The 23558-nt window shown below is 39.7% G+C and overlaps 1 protein-coding gene across 3 annotated transcripts in view; it reads right to left on the reverse strand.

Annotated features, from left to right (window-relative positions):
• Window positions 1-1838: 1838 nt before the first annotated feature.
• LOC103117645 (interferon-induced very large GTPase 1-like) overlaps window positions 1839-23558 on the reverse strand; it is a 35628-nt gene continuing 13908 nt past the window's right edge. For 2 of the 3 annotated variants that reach the window (XM_060176967.1, XM_016190263.2), the window contains 2 exons: window positions 12195-12268; window positions 1839-9825 (listed from right to left, as the gene is read on the reverse strand). In XM_060176967.1, the coding sequence (XP_060032950.1) occupies window positions 2555-9825; window positions 12195-12268 (7345 nt within the window). In that variant the 3' untranslated portion in view covers window positions 1839-2554. Of the gene's footprint in view, window positions 9828-12194; window positions 12269-23558 lie in introns of all 3 variants that reach the window. The other variant, XM_060176968.1, reaches the window with a different exon arrangement.

Consider the following 23558-nt stretch of genomic DNA (forward strand, 5'->3'; position numbering starts at 1 on the left):
AATTCTATACATTTCCCGCCACCAGAGTTCCATGCCCCATCCCCTCCATTGGAAAATTTCCTATTCTTTATCTCTCTGGGAGTATGGACCAAAATTCATTATGGGGTGCAGAAGGTGGGAGGTCTGCCTTCTATAATTACTTCTCTGCTGGACATGGACATTGGTATGCTGATCCATACCCGCAGCCTGTTAGGGCTGTGGGGAGGTGTGGTTCCTGGACACATTGGCTCGGTCATCTGCTGGGGAGGTCAAGGTGACATCATGGTAGCATCTGCAACTTGGTGGCTGAAAGGTGACATGATATAAAGCAAATTGCTCAATAAACAGGAACCCAGTAGTAGGAATAGAGCAGGTGAAACTAGGGGGTCTTTGTGTGGGGGGAAAAAGCTAGGGAGTATATTTTAAGTATGTTCCATTTGGCCCATGACTTTGGCAATTTTTGCCCAACCCTGGTAGCTAACATGCAGGTGGACTAAAAGTATTGTCTGGGAAGATGGTGTCAGAATTGAGAATGCAACTAGAAAGCTGGATTAGGGCTCCCCAATATGAGGGAAGTGTGGAAATACCATTAACTGTTAACCACATCAATGTGATCTAGGGCCCTTGTCTATTCATATTTAGCATAGGAACCTGTGTAACCTCTGAGTACCTGTCAATCTAGGCTCACAGTCCATGGTCACAGCTAGAATAACATGACTTTTGATGTTCTCTCTGCTATTGCTACTACTCCCACCTAACATGACTGGAACACATAGACTATAAATATAGCTTCCACATATATATATAGTCTCACCTGATCTTCACAGCAGCATTATATTAAAGGTGAAAAATGTAGCACAGACAACTTGGAGAACTCATTGAAGACCACACAGCTAGTAAACAGTGATGGCCTTAGGCAAAGAGAAGCCATGGAACTTCTGAGTTTCTATTTTAACTAAAACTCTAGATTCCACATGTGAGTGAAACCATCTGGTCTTTCATCTCTTTACTTATTTCACAGAGCATAATCACCTCCAGTTCCATCCATTTTGTCCCAAAGGACACAGTGCCATCTTTCTTGATTGCAGAGTAGTATTCCATGAAATATATGTCCTATAACTTCTTTATCCAGTCATCTGATGATGGGTATTTAGGCTGCCTTCACTCTCTGGCTATTGTGAATAACGCCCCTATAAACATAGGGGTGCGTATGTCCCTTCTAATTAGTACTTGAGTCCACTGGATAAATGCCTAAGAATTACATGTTTTATACATAGCAGTTCATTAGCTTTTAACCAGTAGCAGTATGAAAAATGTAATTTACATAGAGGGCACCTAAGCAGTCATATTTTAATGACATTGAGTAAGTCTCACAGATATAACTCCTATGAAGATAGCATTAGTCATCATCATCATTTTAGTGATAGTAGGCACACTTTTTTGGTCCACTCCAGTAATACAGACACCACAATGCCGCTATACAGCATTGAGGGCCTTCTTCGGAACTTACTGAACTATTAACTTGATTAAGTGAATAACAATTTTGAGGGAAGAGGAAAAATAAAAACTTTATTTCCCAAGTTCACAGGAATAACATGTTAAGGCTTATGGGGCTAAGTTTCATAATATGCTGTCCTACTCAGTTCATGCAGACATAATAAAATACCACAGATTGACTTGGTGATTTAGATAATAGCAGGTTGTTTCTGACAGTTTTGTGGCATCAGAGAAGCAGGCTGCTTTTCTGGAACTTAGTGAGTGCTCTCTTTCTGACTTACTGCTTCTTCTTCTTTGCTGACATGATCTATAGCATTGCTTCACTGCCCAGAAAGCATCCTCTTTGCCAGTGGGGACTTGGGTGAGTGTGTATGAATATTTTTTTATTCATAGGTAGTAACTCTTATTCATATATGGAGAGGGTGGAAGATGTATATTATAAACAAGGTAATTTGTAGTTCCATCAGATAGATGTATATTGGTTGAAAATCTGTATGGTTTTTATGCACATTTGCAAAAGTCTGCAATAATTTTTATTTTGTTTATGAAAACAGTATTTTCTGTGAATTTATAGATCACTGCATGTATCAAAACAACATTCTGAATGATACTTTTGAATATGAAATGAGCATTTTAAATGAATTACTTGAATTTCAAATCTGATCTGTTTTATCATTGCTCATTGAAGATAGTACATTTTCAAACTCAGACTTTTAAAAATATTTTCTCTTAATTAATTTTATTTATAAAATGGAAATATTGACAAGACTATAAGATAAAAGGGATACATTTCCACATAATACCCACCCACAGAGCTCCATATCCACCCCCCTCCATTGATAAGTTCCCTATTCTTTATCCCTCTGGGAGTATGGACCCAGATTTATTGAGGAAAAGAAAAAATAAGAATCTCTTCAAAGAAAATCTTCACCTTGTGAAATGTTAATTGAATTGTTCTTATGTTTCATTTGGAATGGAAAAAATAAGATTACTTATTGTGAATGAAGTTATTTTATAATTGTTCAAGTACTTTCAACCTTGTGTTCAACTTTCGGGACACCTTTGTGGTCATTCCGTATTACTGCTTTTTCAAATCAGCAATCGCATCCTGCTTTGTGATTTTGTTCCACGCATCAGGGATTTGGCCCCTCCCTTGAAATTTTTTATGATGTGTATTCTCAAGCTGCGATCTGAAGTGACAGACAAACCATTTCCAGTATGGCTGGGTTGATATATCAGGGGTGATGCTCCATGTGGCATATTCTCCTCCAGCCAGTCGGTAGTTCTTATATGGGAATTTCCTGCCATCATCAAAAACAAAATAGCAGTCACTTGCTACAGAAGAAGTACAGAAATCAATGGAAAAGTTGTCTGTGTCGATCCATTTTATTCCATTGATTCCCTCTGGACGGTGGAAAGGAACACTGTGGTCTCCATCATGGTTAGGGATTGTGTTTGTACAAATGGCTCTGCAGAAGGGACACTGTTTCCAGCAGCCACTGAGATGTTCAGAGAGCATTTTCTCAACTTTTTGAACTGTTATCTCTGTATCTATACTCAAACAGTTCTGGCTTACTTCATCCATTGCAGGATCCAAAGCTTCAAACATGGTTTTCTTAAGAAACTCAATATCGTTTATCTCCTGGTGTTCAATGCCTATCAGGTCTTTCCGTGGGAAAATCAGGTTACTGCCCAGGTGATTGCAGAAGAAATCCAACCACCCAGACACAGTGCAGCTTTTATCTTTAGTTTCTGTTGTGGACTGTTCAATAGCATGGCTGAGAACAGTTTTTATGTCCTCTAGATTTAGTTTTAAGAAAGTTTTCATCCTTTCACTTCCTGTTCCTGAAAAATATCTTCTAATTAAGTTTCTGATATAATTACTAAAAAATGATTTTGGATTAAATATATACTGCTGGTAATTTTCAAAATTTTCTTCTTCTGCCAAAGAGATGAGAATGTGTTTCTCCAGGTTAGACCTATTTCCATTGAAAGCAGGGCAGGTTGCTCGCATGTCCCCAGCAATATTGGAGGCAGTTTTCTCCTCTATCATGGTAGAGACTGCCGGGGTGAGCTTCTGCCACAGGAAGTCAATAAACACTTTGACTGATGTTGCTCCTTGACATGAGATCTTAAAACTCATGAAGAAATAATTTTTCTTGCTTTCCAGGTAGTATTTAGGGTCATTTGCTCTCTTGAATGCCTCGTGCATCTCCTTAAACTTCTCTGATGCTCTTTGAAATAAACTCAGAGATAAGTCAATTTTATAGCTATTAGTAAATGTATATCTATCACCAGTGGATGCAGATTGCACTTCTTTTTCTACTATGTTATAGATCTCATGGAAATAACTTGAATTATAATCACACTTCTGTCCCAAAATATTATTAATAGTTTCATTAAAGCTAGAAACAATGCGGTCAGTAGTTACATTTATGGACTCTTTATCCTGGGCTTCTAATTGCTTTGTAATTTCAAAGAAGTACTTATTCAGTTTGGCATGTTTGTCATATATAATTTGAAACTTTTCTCCAGAATATTTCCTGATTGTATTTGCCATGTTTTTCTCCTTTTGGAAATATTGCAAAAGAACATTCTCAGCATCCTTATCAATTGTTGGTTCTGGAGCTGGTTGTAGAGCTGAGGTCACATCATACACCCATGTTTGCCAAAGTTGATTGAATGTCTTATATAGCTCCTCCTCACTCAGTTCTTTGCCTTTGACAGTTGAAGCCAAGTCTTGACTTCTTTTCAGTATTTCCTTTTCATAGCCTGTTTTTTTGCTCTCCAATTTTTCTTGACTTCTTTTAAAACTAATAAGTTCTCTGGCTTTTCTTTGACTGTCAGAAATAAGTGCTTCTTTAAGAGTTAGTAGCTTCATTTCAAAATTTGCTTTCCACTGAACAAGTATTTCATAATCTGGATTTTCACTGAAGTATTTTTCAAATTCTTTCTTAATGGCTTCATGCTTTTCTGTAACTGATGACTCAAATGTACTTTCTGTGAGTTTCCCATTTTGAATTTCATTGATCTGCTGGTTGTGCAAATCGAGGACATGACGCCTCAGCTCCCAGGTCCAGGAGTTATACCTGGTTTCTAGCTTGCTCATGGCCATGACCTCTTGGGTGTTCCTGAAGCTGAAAATGAAGTTCTCACTTACCAGGGCCCTCCACAAGTCTTGAACCCGGAGTTTTACATCTGATATCTTCATGATGCTCCCCCTAGATGTCTCTTTGGCAGTTGTAAGAATATTACTTTTTAGTTCCTGGATATTGTGGCTGTAGCGAGGATTGGGGGGGGCCATTGGGGGGTTACCATCCCAGAGGTGAGCAAAGTAGAAGACTTGAGTGCTGACATCAAACTTAATGACGTCACTGAAGCGTGTGATATCTGAGTACTGTTCTTGTTCAGCTGCTGTAGCTGCCATTTCATCTAACCTCTGCTCTAGCCGCCTTCGTCCTTCCATGGTTTGCTCCTTAGCTGTAACTTCCCCCACATTCTGATGGACAAAGAGACAACTTGGGGATATCTTCACTTGCTTCATTCTCAGAAAGGCTTGGACAACAATTTGTAGGATATCTTGCATTTCTGAAGGGTTTTCCCCAAAAATATTGATGAGAGTCAAGTTTCCAAGTCCAATGACAAAGGTGGCCAACTCATTGTCACGATTCTGGGATTTGCTGCTGAGTTCTGGGGCGCGGAGCCCTTCTGTGTCCACGACAAGTAAAAAGTCAAATCCAAGTTCCTCTGTGAATGTCTCCTCCACCTTGAGGAGCTGCATATATGCCCCCTGGGTGCACCTGCCAGCACTGACAGTGAACTGCAGCCCAAACAGGGCGTTCAGCAAGGTGGACTTCCCTGAGCTCTGCAGTCCCAGGACAGAGAGAACAAACAGTCGCTTGTTCCCCAGTTTCTCAGAGACTTTGTCAAAAACAGCTGCCACCCACTTTAGAGGCACATATGCAGCTTCCCCATCCATCAGCTCAATGGGAACCCCAGATATCATCAGATCTGCAGCAATCTCAGGCAGGTGGAGTAAAAGGTTATATTCTATGGAGGATGCTTCTTCCAGGCCTTCGTAGATCTGACTAATTTCTCTGAGAATGTGCTCAATTCCCAAGGTACAGCCAGTTATCTCCATGGAAATAGCTTCTATTTCCTTTTCCCTTAGTTTCAGGTTTTTGCTCTTTGATGTCTTTTTCTTTTCTGTTTGTACTAGTGTACACAGAGTATTTTTCTTTTCTTTTAGTTTTTCCAAGTGCCTTGCAGTCAGATCATCCAAAAACACACTCAGCCATTGCAGAAAGTAGTGTTTGTTGTGAGATTCAGCATAGTTTTGGAGAACCTCAAGGACAGATCTCATGAAATCATTGAGAGGAAAGGCTGTTATCAGTTGTTGTTTTCTTATGCGTTGTTTTTCTGCCTCTATCAGACACTTGTGTTGTTCAATGCTTCTATTTCCTTTTTCTTTCAAATGATAGAGTTCTTTGTCCTTCTTACACCAGGAATGCCATAGTAGCCCCTGAAGTGGCAGTACCTGTTGTTTCACATGAGATTTACTCACATCTCTAAGTAGTGCCACTAGAGTGTCTGCCTTTTCTTTGGCTTCCTTACACTCTGTGTGATCTTCATCAATAATAAATCCTTGACTGCGAGCAACCCTGGCACAGTCCTCTAAGCTGAGAGTAGTGTCAGAGAGCTCCAGGAGTCGCCTGATTGCCATTGTGAGCTCTTCTGTTAACTCTGCCTCATTTCTGTTCCTGATCCCAATACTCACCCTTTTTTCAGCTGTATTGACTACTTTTTCTCTGTCATCAATCAAGAAGACTATTGACTTTGGTGATGACTTACTCAGTTCTTGGATAAATTTTCGGTTTTCTTTATCATCACCTGAAGTTGACATCAGTAATACAATGATGGAGGAGATCTCGAGAAGAAAGTTGAGTTGCTGCTTGTATACTTTAGCATCTCCGTGAAGATTGGTGAAGGCCACACATTTGTCAAATTTGTCCTCCTCATCTCCCCCAGGACAGAACCAGCAGATTTCTACGACACCCCCCATTAAGACACAGTCTCTGGTGCTTCCTTTGCAATGCCGATGGAAAAAGACATCATGTTTCCGTTTACTGAGAAGACAATTCATGATCTGGGATTTTGAAGCAGAGAATCCATTTCCTACTCTAATAAAGGACACCACTGGGGCAGAGACACGGCACATCTGCTGATTCGTGTAGTTGTACTTCTCATTTGAGAGCTTACTTGCTTGTTGCCAATTTTTCCTAACCTGCCTGAGAGACCAGAGAGAGAATTCAATTTGAGAATTACAGGGATTAGGAATGAGGAGAGGGAGTGCATACTGACATATGGACAGTTTCCCCAAAATATACTGCCTGGCAAAATCATCTGCACAGTGAAGAATTGCCATCTGAATATCCATAGGGTGAATGTGGGGTCTGAGTGTAGAGGCTGAAAGATCACTGTCAGTGTCGCTGTTTTCAGAAAGATCTTCAAATGGATCAAATGTTTCATTTTCATGAGTGGAAGGGGTTGGATAGACTTGATTCCCTTTGTTATTATCATCACTGATAACCAGGTATCTCAAGCTATAATCCAGCATCTGCAGCTTCTGCAGATAATAGAATGGAAGCTCATGTCCAGATCTCGGCTGACTGTTGAATACAGAAGTCTTGTATATCAATTGGAAGTTCTTTCTCTTCATCCTTTTTGGGTAGTAACTTTCAAGGCCCAGATACTGTAGTAGTCCGAGGAAGATTCCATTTTGTAAGACTTGATCCTTGTTTTCTTCAGTATTATGTAGCTCCTGTGGCCTTTTCCTTTCATGGAAGATACTTTTTAGTAGTTTTGCTGCCTCCTCTATTTTCACTGAAGATACACTGACTTCATAATTCCCATCAGTGAGCAATCTCAAGTCTTTCTCCAGGTTTTCCCAGTCATGACCTATCCCATGTGAGGTGAGGACATGCATAACTTCACTGGACAGTAGCTGTCCTATGTGCTTTTTTATAAATTCCAGGCGTTCATTTTTTTCTTCTGGAGCAACAGCTGTGACACCGGCAGTGACTGTTAGACTTGTGAGCACTAGGAAGGCCTGTGCCCTGTTGCTGCAAATACTTTTGAGTTCCTGGTATTTATCATGGGCAGATTGCATTTCATGCACTAGGAATCCTAACTCATGATACTCCAGGAGATGCTGAAAAGTATAGTAGACCTTATGAAACCCCACAGCAGCTGCAATGGAAAGTAGCAAGAAGTGTATGTCTGACTGCTCTTGTTCTTGGAGGTGACTCAAGAAACAGTCAAGAGCCAGGCTAATCACACTTGTTGCCTCTTTTTGAGCTTCCTCCATGATTTCTAGGGATTCAGATTTGGCCTTCACATCCATGATATTATTCTGATTTTTCTTTAAAATTTTTATTAATTCAGAAAATTGGCAGATGTTGAGCTGTTCTTGCTGTGACTCTTTGTGGAAGATCCACTTCAGGATGGAGCGAGCTTTTGGGAAGCTTGTCACTTCATAGATGTGAGGATCCAAGAGGCTGCGCAACTGAGACTTAATCAAGGCAGTATTATGAGTGGGAGACACCTTGCAGTAGTTGACAGTGTTTATCAGGAAATTCTGCAGGCGTGAGTCTGTGAGATAGATGTTAATCCAAGTCTGATAACTTTTCATTTTCTTGCTTAACATTTGCATGAAGTTTACCATTTGATTAAGCTGTTTTCCAGGATCAGAAACCTGCCAGGATTTCACCTCTTCTAGGAATGCTCTAGCTTCTTCATCAGCATTTAGTAAATCCTTTCCTCTATGTATCATGGCGGTGAGGCCAGTCAGAGCTGTGTAGGCATCTTTCAGGCAGTCAGCTACTTTAAGAGGATCCTTAAACTCACTTCTGTGGTTGGAGAGGATGATGTCCCAAACAGGAACCAGCTGAAGTTCCTGGTCAATGACACACCAGGTTTTATTACTGGCAACTAGCCCAGCTTTCCACTGCAAAATGTCACTTGCTTCTGGTGGGCCACCTGTTTGGGCTGCAGATAGTTGGACTTTGGTTTGGTGATTTCTTAAGTGAAAGCTATGAGAATGTGCTTTTGATTGGGAGTTTGACACATCCACTTCTGCTGCAACATTGATCCCCAAACCAGCGTAACTGCCCTTTATGTAACTATCCAAGGCTTCTGCTGATAACTGTTTCACTTCTTCCAGCTGCTCACTTTGGAATCCCTCTGAAATGGCTTTCCACCAGTAGATTCCTCCAAGGTGCAGAGGGCCCTGGTTAGCATGAGAGCCAAACCTTTGGAAAAAGTCTTCAATACTGTATTTCACACTGTCTGCATCTGAAGTCTCACTGATCAGTTCTTCAATTTGTTTCAGTTTCTGGAAAGCAGCATTGGAGAGCTGGAGCTGATCAGCGAGAAAGTGGCAGGAGACCACTGGGACGTAGCATAATGTGGTGGCACAGTAGTATGAGTGCTGAGCATGTGACTGTCCAATTTCACTAGATTCTGAATGTTTGCTGCGATCCATACCAGCTTCCAGGCTACATCCCCAGCCTCCACCCTTGGTCCCAGCAATTGCACTGAAGCCCAGTTTCTCTATTGTCTTGGTGAAGATGGATTTCTGCTGGGAAGATGTAAATTCCTTTGTTTCCATTTGTGTTCCCTGTTCAGGACCAAAGAATGAGAATTTCTCAGGCACTCTGAGCAGCTCCTCTCTCTTCTCTAACAGGCTCTTTTGGGAGCTTGTCTTGAAAATTCCCTGCAGGGCTAGTCCTCCAGATGCCAATCTAATCAGCTCTTTATCAGGGAGATTTTGCCTTTGGGACAGTGTGTCCTCCATGAAGTTAAGTTGTCTCTGCATGATTTCTGTGACTTCTTTTAGGGACTTTTCTGGAGATGGCCAGTAATCCTTGGGAATATCCATTGCCTGCCTTAGCTCTGCCTCATTTTCCCTGACTGATTCTTCCTCTCGATTTCTTCCTTCTGATAGCTGACTTCTTAGCTTCTGCAGAAACTTCTCTGCTTTCTTCTGTGCTTTCTTTATCATTTCCATTGGAGACTCCTTCAGTGGTGAAAGTGTACTTAAATGAGATTGTTTTAGAAGCTTTTCCAGAGCTTTTTCCTCCCAGGGATATTGTGCCTGAGTTTTCAGTTTCTGTAGGTCTTTTTTCCCTAGATATTGTATGGCCTCAGCACAGGTGACACCCAGGTGTTCCTGCAGCTTTGGTAACCAGTACTCAACTGCCAGTCCCACATCTCTCAGCATCTCTTGGAGATTTGGTCTTGGTTTGCTGCTTATCAGGACCTCCTGGTCATTCTCTACTGTGGCCATGACTCTAGGAAGAAAAGACAGATAGTTACTGCATGTCATGAGTTTAGATTGTTAATCTATATTTGCCACATAGGGAAAACCCTCTCCAGGAAATTCAGAGAAACTATATCAATGAAAATAATTTTGACTAACTATCCTCAAATGTATGTGAACCAAAATTTCATAACAGAGGATAAAATGGCATGCACCATGTTGTGTTTTTTCACTGTCTTGATTGGAGAAACCACAATGGATCTCAGTTTTCATAGTAACAAACCTTAAAGACACTTTCTGAGTGCTTACCTCACCTATAGCTAAAAGTTAATTGAGCATAACAACAATAATAACTACAACAACAAGCAAATAAAAAAATTTTAAAAAAGTTAATTGAGCACCAGAATTTCTGTCACTGCCATTGTTCTGGACTATATACTATGTTATATCCATGACAAAGCAACTGTACTATCCATGTGAACTGTTTTGTTGATCCTTCACCATCAGCATTTAATAATAGTTTTGGAAGTTCTATCCATAGTATTATGTTAAAGGAAAAAAGCCAAACCAAACAAACGAAAAAAGTGGAAAAGAAGAAATAAAGCTTCAATCCAGTTTTCCCACCAACATTTGTTGAAGAGACTTTCATTTCTCTATTTAATATTTTGACACCTTATCAAAAATTAGATGTCTATAAGAATGGTGACAATTGCTCAAAATCACTGGTTATTAGAGAATGCGAATAATTACAGCCATGAGATGCCACTTCACTCCTGTCAGAATGCCATGCATCAGAAAGGACAGTAACAAAAAAAGCTAGAGAAGTTATGGGTAAAGGAACCTTCTTGCCTGCTGGCAGGAGTGTAAATTGGTGTTCTCTGTGTAGAGCAGTCTGGAGAGTTCTCAGGACTATAAATGGACCTACCAAATTCCTCTCCTGCCTAAGAAAACAAACACACCCATCTAAAGAGTTCTGTGTACTCTTATTCATGTTTTTTCCTTTATTGGGAGATTAATGCTTTACAGTCACCATTAAATCTGGTAATTTGGGGAATAAGGCAGTAGCGCAGCGGGTTAAGCACAGTAGGCACAAAGCGCAAAGACCTGCATAAGGATCCCGGTTCAAGCCCCTACCTCCTCACCTGCAGGGGAGTTGCTTCACAAGCCGTGAAGCAGGTCAGAGGTGTCTATCTGCATAACATTTATCAGTTTTCTACATAACAATATAACTTCCACTAGGCCCTCTGCCATCCTTTTCCAGGACCTCCACTCATCCCAGAGTCTTTTACTTTGATGCAGTACACAAACTCCAGTCCAGGTTTTGCTTAATGTTTTCTCTTCTGATATTGTTTTTAAACTTTGTATACTCCTATTCATAGCAGCATAATTTGTAATAGCTCCAACTGGAAGCAACCTAGGCTTCCAACAATAGATGAGTGGCTATGAAAGTTGTGATATATATATATATATATATATATATATATATATATATATAATGGAATACTACTCATTTATTAAGAATGATGAATTTGGGGGCCAGGCAGTGGCATACCCAGTTAAGTTCACATTTCACCATGCATAAGGATCTGGGCTTGAACTCTTGCTCCCCACTTATGGTGAAGCAGGTCTGCAGGTCTTCCTCACAAGTGGTGAAGCAGGTCTGCATGTGTCTTTCTGTCTCTTTACCTCTCTATCCTCCCTTCCCTCTCAATTCTATCTGACATGTTAAGTAAAAGTAAAATAGAATAAAAAAAAGAATGAAAAATGAAAGTAAGGTATGAAGAAAAAATGGCCCCTAGGAGCCATGGATTCATAGTACTTGTGCTGAGCCCCAGAGATTACCCTGGTAGCAAAATAAATAGATAAATAAATAAATATGAACTCACCTTCTTCACCTCATTTTGGATGGAGCTTGTAGGAATCATGTTAAATGAAATAAGTGAGAATGAGAAAGATGAATGTGGGATGATCTCACTCATGGGTCTATGATCAGAACTTAAGAAAGTGGAACAGGGTTTCTAGAGGCCTGGCTGTGGAGTAGGACCTGGTTTATATTGTTCCCCTGATAAACTTTAAAAAGTAATGAAAAGGTTAGTGGGAGATAATATAATAGTTATGCAAACAGACTTTCATGCCTGAGGCTCTGAAGTCCCAGGTTCAATCCCCTGCACCACCTTAAGCCAGAGCTGAGCAGTGCTCTGGTAAAAAATAAATAAATAAATAAATAAAGCAATAAAAAATTAAAAAGAAAAAGCAATGACATATCTTCTGAAAAGTCAACAAAAGGCAACTGGACTTCTTCAGACACTCACTAAGCCACAAGTTAGTACAGACACACATGTCACTGGGTAGAAAAGGGGTGAGGAAGAGATTCTTGGAACTCAGAAGCTTTACTTACTTAGTGATGGATAGCGCTGAACTGGAATTGAAACAGCAGAGCTGGTATCAGGATAGTAGATCTGGGTGCTTAACCTGTGAAATCAGGGGCAATACTACATTGAGTTACATACAAGGACTCACTAGTGGTAAAGTGGAAAATCTAGCTATAGTTAAAGTCATCTGACTTTCTCAGGTTCCCATGGCCAGCTAGAAATAAATCTCAGCCAATTTCTGGCCGGCATAGCAAGGGATTACCAGCTTCTATGCTTCAATTCAGAGATTGAGTTAAAGCATCAGCAACTGTTAAAAACAAACAAACAAGCAAACAAACAAAACCCACAAAAGTTCCTAATTCACAACTGTTACTTCTTAGGTAATTTACTTAGCCATAAGTGGATCCAGACTAGTATGATCTGCAAATTGAAAAGGAATGATGAGGGGACTCTGAAAAACTTTAGAAACTAACTCAGCATCAGTGGGGGCTATCTTGCTGTTCTAGTCATCTATTTCTCTCTTCAATTTGAACACAAGAGACCCTCCCTCTCACCCAAAGGGAATGGTGTCACTATTAAAATACAGCTCCACCCATTCCAAAGAAACACCAGGAGATGACTGGCTTTTATTGCACCAAAGTAAAAGACTCTGGGGTAAGGTGGGAGGGTTCAGATCTTGGAACATGGTAGCAGAGGAGGACCTAGTGGGGGTTGAAAACTAGAGAATGTTATGCATCTACAAATTATTGTATCAACTATAAATCATTATCCCCCAATAAAAAAAAAAAAAGGATGACTGGCATTAGGGGTTGAGGAACCAAAGGACCAGAAGCCACATCACACCATAACTGAACAGCAACATCCAGGGCAAAATTTCCAAAAAGAGCAAGTACAGAAATGAACCAGGACAGAATTCCAGAAAAAAAAAAATCCCAACAAGCTGAAGCAGATAAGAATGAGGAAAACAGAGGCGGGACTACAGAGTAGCAGCAGTTGTGTTTCTCTCCTCTCCTCTTCTATTCCCTCCCCTCTCTTCCCCTCATCTCCCCACCCCTCCACATCCCCTTTCCTTTCCTCTCCTCTTCCTGGTCAACTAGGACTATCAAAGTAGATCACCTGGGACCGCAACAAGACAAGATCAGAACCAATTTGGGAAACCACCAAATCACCAGTGAGTGCAAATGTTTGGCTCATGGACAGAGAGAGGAGTCTGAGGAGAGACTCCTGAGGCTAAAACCCATTATCTACTCCCGAGCTTCTGGTAACAGTATGGAAGTTTACCAGTTGAGCTGCCACCTCTAGTCTGTTTTACCAACAAAAATACTGCTGAAGGGAGAAGACTCCCCTAAGACTCACCAAATGCAACTGTGAGTATCCATTGCTACTGCCCTCAGAGGCTGGAGCAGAATACAGGAGGCCCCATGCTTATGTTGGGGGGCAGAGGACTGGCCAGAAAACTCAGGAGAAGATCTACACTCTGGAGAGCCAGAGGTGAGGCTGCATAATGTGAGCCTTTTGACATTATTCTCCTGATGAATTGGGGAGACGGGGTAATAACTGTCACAGAACCAACAGAGTATAATAGGACTTGTTTGGAAACTCACAGGGACAAGCAGTACTGCCAGCTTGGCTCTGGCGTCTGGAAGAGCAGCTGACTTGAGCTGGGGGCTTTGGTTCCTCAGGGTGTGGGAGTCTCTGACCACTGTGATATCTCTCCCTACCCTGATTTATCTCTTGGTCAGGAGTGAGTGATAAAGTGAAAAAGCCTACTTATAGTTAAAAAGCCCTCAGACTCCATAGTCTACATGGAAGAAAAAGAACAAAAGAGAACTTAACAGCCACTTTGCTTCAACTCAGAGACTGAGATAACATTGAAACAACTGCTAATTTCCATAACTGTGAACTCTTTAAGTACCTTACCTAGACACAAGTCAATCCAGGCAAGAGTGATCAGTAGATTGAAAAGTACAGAGAGAGTTAACTCTTAACACACAATATACAATGGATAAACCATGAAGAAACACTGGAGAAATGAACTGGGGCAAAAACCCAGATAAAACCCCTCCCCAAAAGTAGAAACACAGAAGAATGAAGTCAACATCCAAACGCTAATTGAGGAATTAGTCATAGGAGTGAGTAATGAGTTTGAAAGTAAAGTTATCAGAAATGGGGAAACAAGAAATGAGACTCTGAAACAAAACACTAACTGTCTTGAGGTAATTAGAGAACTGAAAGCTGAAATAGCTGAGCTAAGAGCACAACTAGCTGAACAAGCTAATACAGTATAAGAACAGGGTATCAAAATAGCTGAGCTATAGGACACAGCAGAGGAGAGAGAGAGAGTAGAATAAATGAGGGAGAAAACAGAATTATCAAGATTGAGGACAAATTAGAGAAAACTAAGAAAGAAGTAAGAGATTGCAAAGAGAGATTAAGAGATACTGAAAACAACAACAGAGAGATGTAGGATGACTTCAAAAGAAATAATATATGTGACCCCCCCCCCAACTCTTCATCTGCACAACTCCAGCCTTTAGGTTCATGATTAGTCAACAACTTGTTTGGCTTTATATGTTAACTCTTTTTTCAGCCACCAGGTTCCAGATGCTAACATGACACCAACCAGTCTTCCCTAGACAGACAACCCCACCAATGTGTCCTGGAGCTCTGATTTACCAGAACCCTGCCTCACTAGGGAGAGAGGCAGGCTGGGAGTATAGGTTGACCTGTTAATGCCCATTTTCAGTGGGGAAGCAATTACAGAAACCAGACCTTCCACCTTCTGCATTTCACAATGGCCTTGGGTTCATACTCCCAGAGAGTTAAAGAATAGGAAGGGGGGGGGAACCAAGGGGAGGGATGACCAAGGGAGGGGATGGGATAGGAAGTTCTGGAGGTGGGAATTGTGTGTTGTACCCCTCTTATCCTATGGTTTTGTCAGTGTTTATTTTTCATAAATAAATAAAAATTAAAAAAATAAAAAAAGAAATAACTTATGCATTATTGGTTTACCTGGGGAAGTAAGAGAGGGAGGGGAAGAAAGCATATTACAGGATATAATAGCTGAGAACTTCTCCAGTCTAGACAACATCAAAACATAAAGATTCAAGAAGCCAAGAGGGTCCCAAACAGAATTAACCCAGACTTAAAGACACAAAGACACACTATATTTAGAATGAAAAGGAATAAGAATAAAGAAAGGATCCTGAAGGCTGCAAGAGAAAAACAAAGAGTCACCTACAGAGGAAAACCCATAAGATTAGACTTCTCCACACAACACTACAGGCCAGAAGAGAATGTCAAGATGTCTATGGAGTGCTCAATAGGAAAGGCTTCTGACAAAGGCTACCATATCTTACTAGACTATCATTCAGACTAAATGGAGGCATTAAAAACCTTCTGAGACTAGCAAAAGTTGAAGGAATCAACTATCAATAATCCTTCCCTGAAAGAAGTTCTGAAAGGCTTCCTGTAAACAGTCAGATAAACATGCCATATATCAGAACACTCTAAAAACTACAATAATGGTGTTAAAACATCTTAAATCTATAATATCGATAAATGTCAATGGCTTGAATTCATCAGTTAAAAGGAACAGAGTAGGAAGATGGATCAGAAAACAACCCAATTATATGCTGTCTGCAGGAATCCCACCTAACTTAACATGACAAACACAGACTCAAAGTGAAAGGATGGAAAACTATCATACAAGCCAATGGACCACAAAAAAGGGCAGGAACAGCTATTCTCATATCTGATATTTTAGACCTTAAAATAATAAAATTTAAAAAGACATTACTTAATGTTCAGAGGATAAGTCAATCAATAGGACTTAAAAATTATTAGCATCTATGTGCCCAATGACAGTCCATCTAAATACATCAAACATCTACTGAAAGAGCTACAGGAATGTATTAACAGAAATACAGTAATATTAGGGGACTTCAACTCCCTACTATCAAATTGACAGATCATCCAGGCAGAAAATCAATAAAGAAATAAGGGAATTAAGTGAAGAGATAGATAAACTAGAATTATTGGACATTTTCAGAATTACCCCAAGAAACTGTAATACACATTCTATTCAAATCCACATCAGTCATTCTCAAGGATAGACCATATGTTAGGCCACAAAGGCAGCATCAGCAAATTCAAGAGCACTGAAATCAACCCAAGCGCATCTTCTCAGACCACAGTGGAATCAAACTAACACTTAGCAATAAACAAAAAATTAATGAAAGTCTCAAAACACAGAACATAACAGTACACTACTTAACAACTACTGGGTCAAAGAGGAAATTAAGGAAGACATCAAAATGTTTTGCAATTTCAATGAAAATTAGACATGAGCTATCAAAATATTAGGGACACAGCTAAGGCAGTACTGAGAGTGAAATCCATAGCCATTCAGGCACACATTTGGAAACAAGAAAAAAGCTCATGTAAACAACAATCTACACATTAAAGACTTAGAAGAAGAACAAAGAACCATAAAGCAACCAGAAGAACTGAAATAACTAAAGTTAGGGCAAAAATAAGTAACACTGAAAATAAGAAAACCGGACAAATAATCAAGGAAGCTAAACATTGGTTCTTCAAAAGAGTAAACAAAACTGACAAATGTCTAGCCAGACTCACAAAACAAAAAAGAGAGAAGACCCAAATAAATCTGATTGTAAATTAAAGAGGAGATATCACAACAGAAACCACAGAAATTCAACATATCATGTGAGGCTTCTATGAACAACTATATTCCACCAAGCGAGAGAACCTGAAAGAAATTAATGATTTCCTAGCTACCTACAAATTTCCAAAATTAAAGAGGAACTAGAAAATATGAACATCCAATCATAGCCAAAGAAATTGAAACAGTTATCAAAAACCTTCCCAAGAATAAAAGTCCTGGACCAGATGGTTTTACAAATGAATTACACAAAACCTTCAAGGAAAGGTTAATACCTCTACTTTTAAAACTCTTCCAAAAGATTGAAGACATAGGAATAGTCCCTTCCAACTTCTATGAAGCCATCATCACTCTGATACCAAAAGCAGACAGGGACACAACCAAAAAAGGAAACTACAGACCAATATCTCTGATGAACATAGATGCTAAAATATTGAACAATATTCTAGCCAACCGGATACAGCAGTATATTAAAAAGATTATTAATCATGACCAAGTGGAGTTTATCCTAAATATGCAAGGTTGGTTTAATATATGTAAATCAATCAATGTGATCCACCACATCAAAAAATTCAAGACCAAAAAACACATAGTTGTATAAATAGATGCAGAGAAAGCCTTTGACAAAATCCAACATCCCTTTAGGATCGAAACGCTATAAAATTGGGAATAGAGGGATAATCCTCAAGATAGTGGAGTCCACATATAGCATACCTACAGCCTTACTCAGAGGTGAAAAACTGCATGCATTTACCCTTAGATCAGGTACTAGACAGGACTGCCCACTATCACCATTACTATTCAGCATAGTGTTGGAATTTTTTGCCATAACTATCAGACAGGAACAAGGAATTAAAGGGATACAGATTAGGAGAGAAGAAGTCACACTCTTCCTATTTGCAAATAATATGATAGTATACATAGAAAAATCTAAGGAATCCAGCAAGAAGCTTTTGAAAATTATCAGGCAATATAGTAAGGTGTCAGGCTATAAAATTAACATACAAAAGTCAGTAGCATCCCTTTATTGAAATACTAAATTAGAACCAGAAGAAATCCAGAAATCAATTCCTTTTACTATAGCAACAAAACAATAAAATATCTAGGAATAAACCTAATAAAAAAAGTGAAAGACAAATTGATAGCAGCAACAAATGCTGGAGAGGTTGTGGGGACAAAGGAACCTGTACTGCTGGTGGAATGTCATTTGGTTCAACCCCTGTGGAAAGTAGTCTGGAGAACTCTCAAAAGGATGGATCTATGCTATGACCCTGCAGTTCTTCTCCTGGGGATATATCCTAAGGAACCCCCCACACACATCCAAAGAGATTTGTGTATACCTATGTTCATAGAAGCACAATTTTTAATAGCCAAAGCCTGGCAGCAAGCTAGGTGTCCAACAACAGATGAGTGGCTGAGAAAGTTGTGGTATATATACACAATGGAATACTACACAGGTTTTAAAAATGGTGATTTCACTGTTTTTAGCCCATCTTGGATGGAATTTGATGAAATCAAGTTGAGTGAAATAAGTCAGAAATAGAAGAGTAAATATTAGATGATTTTAATCACAGGCAGAAGCTGAAAAACAAGAGAAGACACAAAGCAGAAGTTGGAATGAATTGATGTATTTCAATAAGGTAAAAGTCTCTGATATGGGTGGCAGGAAGGTTCTGGTCCTGGAACATGATGGCAGAGGAGTAGTGGGGGTTATATTGTTTTGTGGAAAACTAGGAAATGTTATGCATGTACAAACTATTGTATTTACTGTTAATTGTAAAACATTAATCCCCCAAATAAAGAGACAAAAAAAGGAATGAGGAAAACATCAAAACATTAATTGTTGAGATGAACATAGGAGTGAGGATAGTTTTTGAGCAAACATATCAGAAACAGAGAAACAAGTGAGAATCTGAAAGAAAACACAAACTTTCTTGAGGTAATTAAGAAGCTAAAAGCTGACATAGCTAAGTTATAAGTCCAACTAGTTGAACAGCCTAATACTGTAACTGAGCATGGTAACAAAATAGCTGAACTAAGGAATGGAATTTTGGGAAGAACAACTGAGGCAAAAAGCAGATTTAGCAAGATTGAGAATGAATCAGAGAAAACTAAGAATGAAGTAAGGGGCAGTATGATTAACTTACAAAGGAAGAAAGCGAGGAAGGGAAAGAAAGCATAATAGAGGAGATAATAGAAGAAAACTTACACACTCTAAACAACAGAAAGGATATAAATAAGAAGCCAAGAGAATCCCCCCTCCCAAATTGACCCAGAGCAACATACATCAAGACACATCATAGTTAAAATGGAAATGAGTAAGGAAAAGGAAAGGATTCTGAAGGCTTCAAGAGAAAAATAAAGGTTAACATACAGGGAAAACCCCATAAAACTATCAGTAGATATCTGAGTGCAAACTCTAAAAGCCAGAAAAGAATGGCAAGAGAGACTGGGTGGTGGTGCACCTGATGAAGCACACATAATACCAGGTGCAAGGACCTGGGTTCATGCTCCTGCTCCCATCTGAAGGGGAGGCCACTTCATGAGCGGCGAAGCAGGTCTGCAGGTGTCTACTTTCTCTCTCTCTTTCTCTCTGCACCCCCCATCCTCTGTCAAATTCTCTCTGTCCTATCCAATAAAAATTAGGGGGAAAAAGAGTCTACCAGAAGCCATGGATTTGTAGTGCCTTCACTGAGCCCCAGCAATAACCATGGAAGAGAGAGAGATGGGGGGGAGGGCAAGATATATATTAAGTGCTAAATGAGAAAGGCTTTCAGCCAAGAATAGTGTATCCTGATAGACTGTCATTCAGACTAGATGGAGGAATAAAAATCTCAGACAAGCAACAATTGAAGCTATAACCAAATCTGTCCTGCAAGAAGTTCTACAAGTTCTCCTTTATATAATAAAAGCACCATCAAAAGTATACCATATATCAGATAGTCTAAAAACTTTAGAATAATGGCATGGAAGCATCTTGAATCCCTAATTTCAATAAATGTCAGTGGCCTGAATTCACCTATTAAAGGGTACATAGTAGGAAGATGGACCAGAAAACACAATCCAACCGTATACTGTCTGCAGGAATCGCTCCTAACTCAACAGGACAAGCATAGACTCACAGTGAAAGGATGGAAAACTGTCATTCAAGCTAATAAACCACAAAAAGGGGAAGAAACAGCTTTTCTCACACCTGACACAATAGACTTTAAAATGAATTAATAAAAAATAAGGATGGACATTACATAATGTTCACAGGATTTGCCAGCCAATGATCATGAACATTCATGTACCCAATGTGGTGCCACCTGATTACATCAGACATCTATTCAAAGAGCTACAGAAACACATCACAGCAATGCAGTAGTAGTAGATAAATTCAACTCCCCTTTCTCCCAAATTGACTGATGGTCTAGGCAGGGAGCAATAAAGAAACAAGATAATTAAATGGGAGATAGAGGGGATCAGATGGTAGCACAATGGTTTAAATGCATATGGTGCAAAGTGCAAGAACCAGCACAAGGAGCCTGGTTTGAGCCCCCGTTCCCCACCTGCAGGGGGATTGCTTCACAAGCAGTGAAACAGGTCTGCAGGTGTCTATCTTTCTCTTCCCCTGTCTTCCCCTCCTCTCTCAATTTCTCTCTGTCCTATCCAGCAATAACAACAACAGCAGCAAGGGCAACAAAATAGGGCAAAATGGTCTCCAGGAGCAGTGGATTGGTAGGCACTGAGCCCCAGTAATAACCCTGGAGGCAAAAAAAATTACAGATCGATAAACTAGACTTTATGGACATTTTCAGACTTCTTCTATCCCGCGAAACTGGAGTATACATTTTTTTTGAGTCCACATTCTCAAGGACAGGCTGTATATCAGGCCACAAAGACAAGTGTCATCACATTCAAGAGCACTGAAATCATGCCAAGCATCTTCTCAGCTTTGGGGCCCAGAACATGTAACATGAGCTAATTCTAGGTCGGCGCCAATAAACTCTTGCTTTTTTGCACCCCAGGTGTCATGGCTGTTGTTTTGTTTCCTGTTTACATTTGGTGCATTGGCCTGGAATCAGGAGAAAGGACATAGAATGGCATGTTCTACCTTCCTTGTCACTGGGGCTATTAGCCAGAGACACTGGAAGAGGCAGGTTCTGCCTCTGGACCTGTTGTTCAGAGGGGAAAGAGACTCCTGCAGTGGCTCATGTAAGCAACCCTAGAGCACAGTGGAATTTGGATGGGGTGACAGGACCAGAGATAGGAGGTAAAGGAGCACCGCTCGACTGTTGTGGTAAATACCCAGGTCTAAGTGGAAGTCTGTCTCCACTGGACTGAAGGGGAAGTCTGATCAACTCCCAGGGTTGCCCTAGTAATCCCATTGTGATGTATGGCAAAGAATTCTTCAAAGATTTCTCAGAGAATGGTAATGCAAAACTTCCTGTCTATAAAGATAGATTGGCCCTCTCTTGATATAAGATGGCCATCAGATGACTCCCTAGACAAAACATAAAGCCATCAAAGCTCCTGGCCATTCTAGACAGCATGCAAAAATTAAATAAGTTAAAACACCTCATTGCAGAGGTTAAGTGGGTGTGATTGTTTACATATCTAAATTACTGTTTTAATTGGTTAAAGAAAAATTTGAGATAAATACATAATAAAATAATAGTACATATTTGTCCCGTCCTGAGGGACCTTCAACGTGGGTTAACCTAGGAGAGGGAGTGAGGACAAGGAAAGAAAGGAGAGGGAAGGGGACAAGACATGCGAGAGAGAGAGAGAGAGAGAGAGAGAGAGAGAGAGAGAGAGAAATGAGACAAGTCAGGATTCGGATCAAGTCTGTTTATTAGCACCAAAGGTGCTGCTTTTAAGGCCAGGGCAAGGGGGGAGTTAGCAGTTGGGGACTGTTGATTGAAGTGGTATGTTGCCATGGTGATCAGCATTATCTGGAAGGTCCTGGGTGATTCATGGGGAAGTGGAGTTGGGAGACAGAAACTTATCTTTTAGGCAAGGCCGGCTGTGAACAAAGACTCTAAGGAGTAGAGAAGCAGGGACTTATCTTTTAAGCAAGGCCTTCTGTGAACAGAGACTCTGTGGCCATGCCAATAGCAATCTTGAGGGCACATGTGGCTCCCCACAAATATTTAATAAAAAATTTAATTAAAATATGAAACTAGATAGACTAAGTCTGTGGCATATTAAGAAAGACTAATAAATACTTAATAATAATAATGATAATAATAATGATTATTAAGCTTATTGACCCTGAATACCGTTCAAATTCTGTTATAGTTAAATAAGCCTCTTAAGTAACTTAGTAATAATAATGATTGCATTACTATTGTCATTTAAGTTCTTTATATTATATGATACATATTTATAAATTTTATATAAATCATACTAATCTCTTATGGAAAATATAAAACAATTTCAAGGGTTACAGCATGATTTAAAAAATTTAATTAAATTCAAACCAAAGCAAGATTAAACTGGAGTATAATATCTTTCTATAATAAAAGACAGCTAAGAGGGCTGGGTGATAGGGTGCACCTGGTTGAGTGGATATGTTACAATGTGCAAGGACCCAAATCCAAGCCACCTGCCCCCACTTGTAGAGGGAAAGTTCATGAGTGGTGAAGTAGGATTGCGGGTGTCTCACTTTCCCTCTCCTTCTCTGTCTCCCCCTGCCCTCTCAATTTCTGACTATCTCTATTCAATAGATAATAATAATAATAAGTATAATAAAATACAGCTATATATTGATAACTATTCCCAGGTGCTTAAAAGACAATTTATGGTCTTTCCAATCAATAATAGAGTAACTCAGACTATGGTAACTCAGACTCTCCTAGAAAGCCTAGGCTCTGCATGATTCCAGGGTATGACTGCATGAGAATTTATATGACTGCATGAGAATTGTAAACAAGTTGCCAAAGCTATTTAGAGCACTAAAGCCAATGTAAAAGCTACAAAAAAAAAAAAAAGGCACTACTTGGAGAGAGAGCAAAGTACTAGACTCTAGGCAAATAAGAAAGAGTCAGAACAACTGGGTGCAGACATTTCTGTATAATAAGAGGTAGCCATGTGATAAAGTCATTTTTTGTAACTTTTAAAAATTATCTTTATTTATTGCTTATAGACAATAAGAAATTGAGAGATAAGGGGGTGATAGAGTGGGACAGAGAGACACGTATAGCACTGCTTCTCTATTCGTGAAGCTTTCTTCCTGCAGGTGGGGATTGTGGGTTTGAATGTGGGTCTTTGCACATTGTAACGTGTGCACTCAACCAGGTGTGCCACCACCCAGCCCTGATAAAGTTATTTTAAAATATAAACTGCTATAATCTTCTCAAGCAAAAGACACCCAAAACACCAAGATATACTCTTTAAAGAATAGAAAAGAATAGGAGGGGGGTTCAATAAAAGAGAAAAAAAAGGAGAAATGGCCGCCAGGAGCAGTGGGTTTGTAGTGCAGGCAACAAGCTACAGCGATAACCCTGGAAGCACTATGTATCTCCTAACTCATATGTGGGATATATAGTAAAGGAACAAAGAAATCTAGACAAAAACAAACTGAAGTAGTCCGGTAGATGGCACAGTGGATAAAGTGTTGGAATCTCAAGCATGAGGTATCAAGTTCGATCCTTCTCATTAATGAAAAAAACTTTAAAAATATTTATTAAACAAACAAACAAATTGAAGACTCTAAAATGGG

The sequence above is a fragment of the Erinaceus europaeus genome, chromosome 17, assembly GCF_950295315.1.
Source record: "Erinaceus europaeus chromosome 17, mEriEur2.1, whole genome shotgun sequence".
Lineage (NCBI taxonomy): Eukaryota > Metazoa > Chordata > Mammalia > Eulipotyphla > Erinaceidae > Erinaceus > Erinaceus europaeus.